Below are 9,609 nucleotides of genomic sequence, written 5' to 3'. Positions count from 1 at the left end.
CTTGACAAAATATCTCACAGGTCCTTTATTAGTTTGAAAAGGTATCACTGTGTAAACTGTAATAAGGCAATATTTGCTGCTTTCTATGAAAGCGGAGGAACTTAACCAGTTGTTAATGTTTTCAGTAAGTTGTATTTAATCAAATCTAAAGAACGAAAAAACAAAATAGAAGCAATAAAGTAGTCAAGAAGATGTGTATTAAATGTAACAAAAACTAAAGTTTAATACTAAGGTATTAAAGGTATTTGTTAGTAGACTTTGTATTTTCAGCTCTTTATATATTGCAGAGAGCGAAGACGCAGCCCACGATTACGTCATCACCACGCGTCTGCAGTTTACCTCCTCTTCAAGATCTACAAATCTTACACGTGAGTAAAACTGCATTGTGTTTACTATCCCAAAGACAGTTTGTATCAAGTTACGTTATGTGCGGATCAAGAGACTAAACATCTCACTTAACTGCTGTTAAATAGTTTGTTAAATTGTCATTTTGTTTCGATAAATGTCGAGCTCGTTTGTGTCACAGTTCACGTACAGCGAGTTAGCGTGGACGCCTCTCGGTCGACTTTTAGCCTAACTCCTTTTCCAAAGCATGTTAGTTGAATTTGTCACCGCTGAAGTGGAAACTCTATTGACAGCAGAAAACAGCAGTCATGACATGATCGGAAACATTTACAGCCGGGGGAAAATTCGGCATATATTTCACCAACAACTGAATATCTCTTGTTTACGTAGAATTTCCTGCTTGACCTCTGTAATAGTCTCCTCAGTCTTCGATCAAACCATTGGGGGCTACTGGTAGAATGAAAACTCAAGAATGACTTACTTGTTAGTCTTATCTATTTCTTAAAATGTACTGATCTCAGAATGGCTGTTTTCTACTCTGATCTCATTCAGACAGACATTAACAAACTTACCTCTACCAATAAATCATGTAATCGTTTGGTGAATCAGTTGGATATAAACTTGTCCACCTGATGATTAAGATAACTTAGCAGTGTCTTATCTTCTATTTACTTTTTCAGACAGAGAATTAAGTCTGACATCTTCTCCAACAAGATCAAGACATTGCTCTGATCTCCTGCACACTGTAAGGTGAAAGCCATGTTGGCAAAAGAGGAGGGGAGAAAACCACAGAAAGGAGGAGGCAAGAAGAGGAGACACCCTGGTGAAGATGGGAAAGGAGGAGAGAGAAAGAAGAGGGCTGTTGAAGAAGGAGAGAAGGGTCAGGGAGACGGTGGCAGGAAGCGACTGGATGCCCTGAGTGTGGGCTATTTCCGCCGAGTCGGGGAAAGACTCAGTGAAGGCTTTGAGGATAATGAGGAGAGAGGTGAGAATAATGATTTCTCAGGAGATCTGAGCAAAGTGGAAGTTAATAAAAGTTGGGAAAGTACAGCAGAAGGGCACGTTTCATTTCACTAGTTCACCACTTCACATCACTGCTTCAGGGCTGGATTATATGGGGGAAAAAATCATAAAGCCATCTTCTGAAATCACTATTGTAACACTTGTTGAGAAATGACTGTAGATTTTAGGCAGTATAATGATCTGATAAAATTCTTGCTTCAGTTAGGACAACATTTAATATTTAAAAGTTTGTTTTCATTTGTAAAAATGAAAATTAAGAGTTAAAAAAAAACACACACATTGAACTACATGTACTTATATGTAGCTGTCCCTTACATTGGTGGAGATGGTGAGATATTCATGACTTCTTAACATTATTCTTCTTATTGCAGGCTTATTGCATCATTTTTTTAAACCTGAAATATAACGAGCAGGTCATGCTGCCTCGCTCTTTCACAGCTCTATCATAGTCATATTTTTGACTCCAGCCATTATCAAAATTTCTCCTCTCTGTTTACACTTGTTGTGTGTCTCTCAATATCTCTCATAGAGATGTTTGTGGAGAATGTGCTCTCAGAGGTAAAAGGTAAAGCGACTCTGGTGGCGATGGACCGGACAGGAAGCATCACTCTGCAGCGGCTCCTCCCACTGTCCAGTCCTGAGCAGGTGGGAGAGGTGCTGGCTGAACTAGGTGGAGAATCTGGTTCAGAGTTTAAGGCGGTGTCTTGTGATCGGTGTGGGGGCCACGTAGTGGAGAGTGCTATCAGACAGATGTCCAGGTGGATGGGTAAGATCATACGGTTCACTTCACAGTGGCAGACAGCTCATCACTGTCTGAAATTCTTTGGAATTGGTGAAATTGCACAAAACCACCAGTAACACCTCAGCTCTGTGTGTATCTTTTTGCATCCATTTTTTTTAGAGTTATCACAGAAAGAGCCATCTGCAGAGGAAGAAGAAGAGGAGGAGGAGACTTGTGGAGTGCTGGAGGCCCAGGTGTTGTCTTTAAGCCAGGTGGTCAGAGACAACAGTGCAGAGATCATCAGACATGTTCATGGCTCACATGTGGTCCGCACACTTTTACACGTGTTGGCAGGCTGTCTTGGACCCCCTCGCACAGAGTCTCGTCCAGGTACGCATATGTATGCTGATTTATCTGTTAGCAGTTTCTGTTTGCACTGTACCCAGGGATGTACAGAGAACTATTATTGGATTACTTTGATATGGACGAAAACTTAAAAATGTGTTCATTCTCTGCCAGAGAGCATCTTTTCTGTAATTTCGAAGTGGATTTTACTTTATTCATGATGAACGTTAGAGAGAGTGATATGCTGAGAAAGTGTAAGTCACACTAAAACTAAAAATATGTATCATGTACACTAACTGAACACTGCCAATCACACATCAGCCAATCATGTGGCAGCAATATGATGTAATAATGCCACAGGTCAGGAGATTGAGATGAGTTCTGTGGATATAAAGGCCTTGTTGATGTGTGTGTGTGTGTGTGAGGGGTGGGTGACCACTCTTTACAACCATGGTGAGAAGGAAAGCATCTCAGAATGAACAACATGCCCAACCTACAACAGTTGAAGCTTATCTGAGTATTGCTGCTGACCTTCTGCATCCCTTTATGGCCACAGTTTAGAAGTAGCCATGTCACGACGCAACAGTCATCTACAACTGGTTTCATGAAATGACAATGAGTGCAGTGTATCTCTGTGGTCTCCCCCCGAGCATCAGATCTGGACCCAGTAGAACACCTGTGGGAGGTAGTAGAACAGGAGATTGGCAGCATGAATGCTCAGCTGACAGATCTGCAGAAATGATGTCATACAATCATGTGAACATGAATCAGAATCTCAAAGGAATGTACTCAACATTTTGCAGACAATTTCCAGTTGTTTTTAGAGAACTGGCGCATACCCGTCCTTTTCTCCTCGTGTAGTATCTTTGCCTCACATCTCTCCCTCCAGGCTTTCCCTTTAATTCTCCCCCTGAGGAGTCATGCCTCACTGTTTCAAAGCCCCTGGCTTGACACATCAAGCTTTTCTAGTTGAATGTGTCTGACCTTGCGTTAACCAGTGTCTGGCAACATTGGCATTAGTCGACCCTCAGAGACAGGGAGAGTACTATCTGAGAGTTTTTCTGAGAAATGATTTCACCCATTTGGTGTGGTATTTAATCCCAGTCTCTACCTTTCTTTTCATTCATGTGAAACAGGAAGAAAACAAGGCTTTTGATTGCTTCCTTTGTCAGTGGTAGTTCTTTGAGGCTGGCCCAGTGTGTCAGTACATTTACATCCAGGGGCGTGTTCACAAGCCTGTAGTCATGCCGTCTTTTCTCTTTTGATATTCTTTTTTTCTTCCAGGTGCAAAAGAACGCAATGTCGTTCCTCAGCTGACAGACTTTGAGATTCCTACGTCATTTTGGTACGAGCTGAAAAGCCTTACGGAAACCCTGATGGAAAACGTTAATCGTGAGTCATCCTTCATCACAAAAGTTCTACTTGTTCCCTGAACAAAGAAGATTTCTTCTTGTGGCCAATTTTATCACAGAGGAAAAATGTTAATATTGCAAAGCAAACAGCCGACTGTGTGTCTATTCTGAATTCACATCTGTCTTGGGCTGTTAACAGGAAATGTGTGTGAACTGGAAGGTTGGAAATCGACTAAAATGTCTGGTTTCTGGTCTTAAATTGATTGATCCTGCCTTTTATAGACTTCATATAGATTCTAAAATTGTTAATGTATGATTTGTTGATTCCTTGGTGTGGTGGTAAGCACCGACCATAAACTATTTGTCCCAACACTTAATTTTTAGGGCATTTTTTTAGTCCCACATTTTCAGAATTTCCTTTTTAAATCTATTTTTAAAAAGAGTCTTTCACCTTTTCTGCCAGATATTGACAATTCAACAGATACTTTCAGCAGTGCGGTTGCCCTCTTCTTGTTCTCTGCTGAGTGTTCTTGACATTTTTTTCTTGGAATCAAAAAAACATTACAGCCTGTTAAATGCAACCAAGCACTCGAAGGACTCTCTGTGGGGAAGTGCTGAAGGGCACCTGTTTTGAATAGAAAGCTGTTGAGATGGTGTTTAGAATTTATATGCTAAATCCAACCTAGAAGTTTTACAAACAAATGAATTAGTCAATAAGCAGTCTCACTTCAAGTGCGCAGGGAAGTGGTCTGGTATGTCCACAGTGTGTCCATTTATGAACACACAAAATGGAACACAAAGTGCAGGAAGCTAAATGAGCCCTCTCTGTGTCAGACCACTCTATGCATCAGTCAGAGCACTGGTGTAAACTGTAGGTTTTAAACTGTGGCGACTCAGGAATCTGACATGGACCACTCAAATTAGTAATTGTTCTTTTCCATGTTAAAATCTGTGGTCATCAGTCCAAAACAGTGGTCCTACATCTCACAACAGAGAGTGTCAGAAATTGAAAGAAAATCAAAAAGAAAATAAAGTTCTTCAAGAAGCCAACAAACTAAAGAAAACAAATGTAGTATCTAATACTTAAAATACAGTATCTAAGTCTTTATCCCCAGTCTTTGTCAGTGATATTGTAGAGCTGCACATCTGCAGAAACATAGAATAAAATGTTGATACTTCATGACCCTCTTCATAACTGGAGGGTATTTCTGCCTTTTGTGGCACTGAATCATTTTTAAAGACTGTACGAAACTGTATGAATCTGCATATAATACCAGTGTTTCTGTCTGTGCAGATTATATTCCACCCGCAATTCTTTAATAGATTTTATGCCTAGATCATCATAGAGATCCCCACCACCAAGACATCCTTATGCAGTCTCTCTGTCTAACAAAATGAAGAATTACCTGTTAGTAAACAGGGATTATACCCTATACCAAATGCATATTCCGTCTTCTAATCTTTGCTGTTTCCTTCCATATTCCGTGAAAGCATGATGAAGTGTAAGAAGAGACACTTAAGGGTAATAAGGCAGACAGATAAGCAACCAAAGCAGACATGAGCTCCTATACGGAGCCAGACTTTTGAAAATATTTTTAAAAACCTGCTTTGCACAAGCTTTATTTGGAAGGAGGTGCATTCAGCAGTGTTTGTTAGGCCGCAATGATACACACAGTGTGTTTTGGTGAGAAATGTTGGATGTAAAAATAACTGTTGTTTTGTTTGCCACAGGGCTCCTTTTAATTGGCAGAAAGTTTAAATATGTTTCTCTCCCTTCATGTCTCTTTTCATTCTAGTAAGTGTCACAGATGCTGTTGCCAGTGCAGTGTTCCAGACCATGTTGACTGTGTGTCACAGGAAACGGCCCAAACTCTGCAACCAGCTCCTCAGACGCATCATGGAGTATTTGACGAGTCGCAGTGCTGCTCCAGGAGTGAGGTCAGAGACAAGTCCTGAGTTGAACTTGATTGTAATTGATTTTCAAAAGATGAAAATATAACAGGAAGTATTGTTTCTGCTTTCCCGCTAGTCCGCTTCTGGTCTTTCTGAAGGACCAGGCCTCTAGTCACCTCATTGAGACGATCATACAGCTATCCCACAAGGCCCTTCTCCGCGATCTCTACAAGAACCATCTCAAGGGTCAGCTGGTCGACCTAGCCCTCCATCCAATCGCCAACTTCCCCATACAGAGGCTGACTGCATCCTCGGCCAAATACAAATTGGTAGGTCATACCATCTGTAAGAGCAGATGGGAGTAATGATTTTAACTACAAGGATAACTGAATTTTCCCCATGATTTCCTTCCCCTGTTTCTTTCTCTGTAGTTCCTGAGGTTGTTTGATGAGCTGGTCCAAGGTCTGGAGGCCATCTTGGCTGCAGGTCACATGGGGGTTATCGTCCAACTGGCAGAGAGCTGTGCAGAAAGTGAAGAGAAACAGGACGAGTTGATGCAGTGTCTCCTGCATGTAAGCTTCAGTGTGTTTGTTATTGAGACACAAATGTCCACATGGGCCTTAAATCAATATAACAATACCCTTGTTTCTGTTTATTCCTGCTGCTTTATGACTGAGACAAAAACTCCAGACCAACACTACAAAACTACTTATGGTTTGATTTATGGCTAATGGAAACCCTGTTGATGTGTAACCTCCCAGGCGTTCCACTGCGCTGAGCCTGGATCTCGACACGTCAGCTGCCTCCCTCTCTTCATGTCTCTGCTCACCTATGAGGTGTACTACCACTCTGACACAGCAGAGGGCGCCACACAGACAGAGGTAAACAGCTGAGACAAATCAAATCATTTGTGGATTGATTTTAATCATAGTCTTGACATTTCAACTGAATTAGTAGGGCAAAGCTGCAATATACTGCAATATGCAATGACTACTAATGAATCCCACAGTATGTAAATGTTGCGATAAATGTTGCAGGTGCAGGGAGGTAAAGCCGTGGTTTTCTCGATCATTTCTAGGTCCCACTGTCCTCCATTTGTTACCATGGTTCCCGGCTGGTCCAGGCACTGGCCAGGTTCAAGGAGCGCTCCCTCCTCCTCAGCAGCCTGCGCGCTCTGAATCCTGCAGACCTCCTGACACTGGCCTCAGACCCTGCAGGCAGCCATGTCCTCCAGGCCCTCATCACCACATCCAGTGACAAAGGCAGGGGCAAGATCCTCAAGAGACTGGAGGTACAGTTAGAGGAGCATTGATGGAATATTTTCTCTGACATTTTATAGATCAAACATTACAAGCAGTCAGTCAATGTTTATGCAGGTTTAGACAAGGTTGAACATGCGGTTGGCTAGCCATACTGTGCATACTGCTACATACTGTATTTCACATCAGCTGCTGCTTTGCTCTGTAGCAGCACTTTTGCAGTCTCCATTTAGAATACACGCTCTGGAGGGAATAAAATGCATGTGTTAATTTGAGGAAGGTTACAGTCTCCTCATCGTGATTTCTGTGGCTCCATGCCAGAGACTGCCATGCCACTCCATGACCGTAACATCTCAGGAACACCTTGAGGGAATTTCCTTTGGTGCAAACGTTCACTTGGATTCAAGGATGAACTGATTATAATTTGGTGGTCGAAGGTCAAGGTCACTTTGACCTTGCAAAACACGTTTTTGGCCATAACTGAAGAAATCATACACTAATTATGACAAAATACACTAAATGCTTTTTTTATCAAATTAATTGTCACTACATAAATTTTATAGTTCTGAACACACATGGATGTAAACTGCAACTTGACCACTTGGCAGAGGCATCCAACTACAAGGTGGTAATTCTTGAGTGGATCTTTAAGTCACTTGCTTCATGAACGTTAAGATTTATTCATCTGTTTCCAATGCACTTGTTGCGTTTTGTTGTTACCTTTTTTTTTTAACTGTGCCCTGGCATTAGGCTTGTTCATCTTACCCTTTGTCCTCCCAGGGTCTGTATGTCCAAATGGCGTGCTCCAGGTTGGGCAGTAGGGTACTGGAAGCCATATGGAACAGTGCCTCAGTCAGTCAGAGGCAAAACATTGCACAGGAACTAGGTAATACAAACAGACTTTCAGTCACTTTTGTATGGAATTACACATTTCATCTAGTTCAAATGCATGCTCATTTTTCCCTTTCCTATCTCCTCCTCCCTTCCAGTCCCAAGTGAAAACCAGCTGAGGTCTGATCAGTTTGCTCGTCACGTGTGGGCCAAATTTGCCCTCTCCCACTTCGTGCAGAGACGAGCCCACTGGCAGGAAATTCAGACCGGCGAGTCCAAGAAACGGAAGCTTTTCAGTGACATTCTTGAATAGAACATACATATTTGTATAATGTTTTATTGTTATTTGTTATATATTTTGGTAAAAATTTAAATAGAAAATTCTACTTATTTGTGTGGTCTTTTAGGCCTTCAATAAGAATGTAGGGTTCAAAGGATCATGGCAGTTTCAGTCAGGTCAAAACACTTTGGTGCCATTATGTGCAGGAAGCATTGTGTCCTGTAGGGGCCACTAGTGGAGCATTTATTCTTTGAGTCTTGTTTTCCCCATAGTCTAGGTTCTCAGATGAGCTCAAATGTGTGAACATAAAGTCACTTAGAAAACTGTCTGAAACGCTGACCCAAAGACTCACAGCTGGCACTGCTGATTTGTTTCTTTTTGTCATTAGAATTGCTGCTTAACTGTCACTAACAGCTAATATACTAAGTATGTTTACATACTGTAAATTAAATATAAAAACAGGTTTGTTAGATTTCAGACATTTGGGCCAAAAACCCATTGAGCATCTGCCAGAAGACTCCAGATCACAGTAGGTGTGAAGATTATCAGAGACCATTTAAAGCTGTAATTTACCGTTCAGTTTCTCTGAATGTCGTGCCCCTTCATAATTCCTTCACAGAAACACAAACAAACTCAGGCTGTTAGAAATCGTTCTGTTACTCAGCAGTGAGCTGTTTTTGTCGCAGGCCTGTTGGAGACACATAAGCTTAGTCACAGAGGAGAACATTGATTATAAATTGATTTGGAGAAGGAGGAGTTTTATCTCGGCAGATGCTTCTCAGTGGAGAGGAAGCACGGGGCCAAGAAGCCACACTGCAAGACAGCACGTGTTATTGATGCGGGAACAACAACAAAGAGCACCACTGCTCTTGGTAATAAAGACACTGTCATGTTCATTTACAGTTAGATTTGACCACACAGTCAGCAAGCAGTTCTCCATACTGAACTGACTGTGTCCCTGTGTATACCAGGTGTAGATCACCTCATAAAATGGGAACATTATTTCAAGATCATACAAAACAGTGAAGATTGACGTGATGCAAAGAAATAGAAACTACTCAACACTGTAATTCAGTCCAAAACAATAGTTCTGGAATAAATACTACCTGTTTTCCACCATTCACGCTATGTCAGAATTGTCTGGAAGCAACAGAGAGGTGTTGATTCAGTTGTATGGTAATTTTGTGTCTGTAGGTTGTGTTTAATTGATACATACTGTTTTCTAATAGTGGCAACACCTTTTAATTGGCTATAGTACAATTCATTAGCACCATGTCACAAAACATAAATTTACACCAGCCTAGCCAAAGAAGTGTGTTTTGCATTGCACTGCATTACATCAGCGAGACATCTCTGTTGTAGGAATGTAAAGTGATGAGAACCACCCGTCACTAAAGCATGACTTGATCCAGAGATCAGTTTGAGACAGCTTGCCACTGAGGAATATTTGAAAGATCAGTTCACCCAAATCAGTGGGAAAAAAAAGCACATTCCTGTGGCATCCAACTAAACTGAGTTTTGGTTTTATGTGGGGAGGTTTTGATATGCCTTCACCAGGTA

General features: G+C 41.4%; 1 protein-coding gene across 2 annotated transcripts; it reads left to right on the top strand.

Annotated features, from left to right (window-relative positions):
* Positions 1-304: 304 nt before the first annotated feature.
* LOC108883953 (nucleolar protein 9) lies at positions 305-9,168 on the top strand. Of its 2 annotated transcripts, XM_018677550.2 has the most exons (12): positions 305-368; positions 1,026-1,330; positions 1,898-2,134; positions 2,270-2,479; positions 3,719-3,826; positions 5,583-5,724; positions 5,816-6,008; positions 6,111-6,251; positions 6,441-6,560; positions 6,758-6,970; positions 7,719-7,824; positions 7,928-9,168. In XM_018677550.2, the coding sequence occupies exons 2-12, from the start codon at positions 1,105-1,107 to the stop codon at positions 8,080-8,082; spliced, it is 1,851 nt and encodes a 616-aa protein (XP_018533066.1). In that variant the 5' UTR covers positions 305-368; positions 1,026-1,104; the 3' UTR covers positions 8,083-9,168. The 2 variants fall into 2 exon arrangements, 1 of the variants encoding a protein (XP_018533066.1); XR_007813080.1 differs by lacking the exon at positions 7,928-9,168 and having other exon boundaries at positions 6,717-6,970.
* The last annotated feature ends 441 nt before the right edge of the window (positions 9,169-9,609 follow it).

This window comes from Lates calcarifer, linkage group LG4 (assembly GCF_001640805.2).
Source record: "Lates calcarifer isolate ASB-BC8 linkage group LG4, TLL_Latcal_v3, whole genome shotgun sequence".
Classification (NCBI taxonomy): Eukaryota; Metazoa; Chordata; class Actinopteri; family Centropomidae; genus Lates; species Lates calcarifer.
This window is presented reverse-complemented; position numbering and strand designations above follow the sequence as displayed.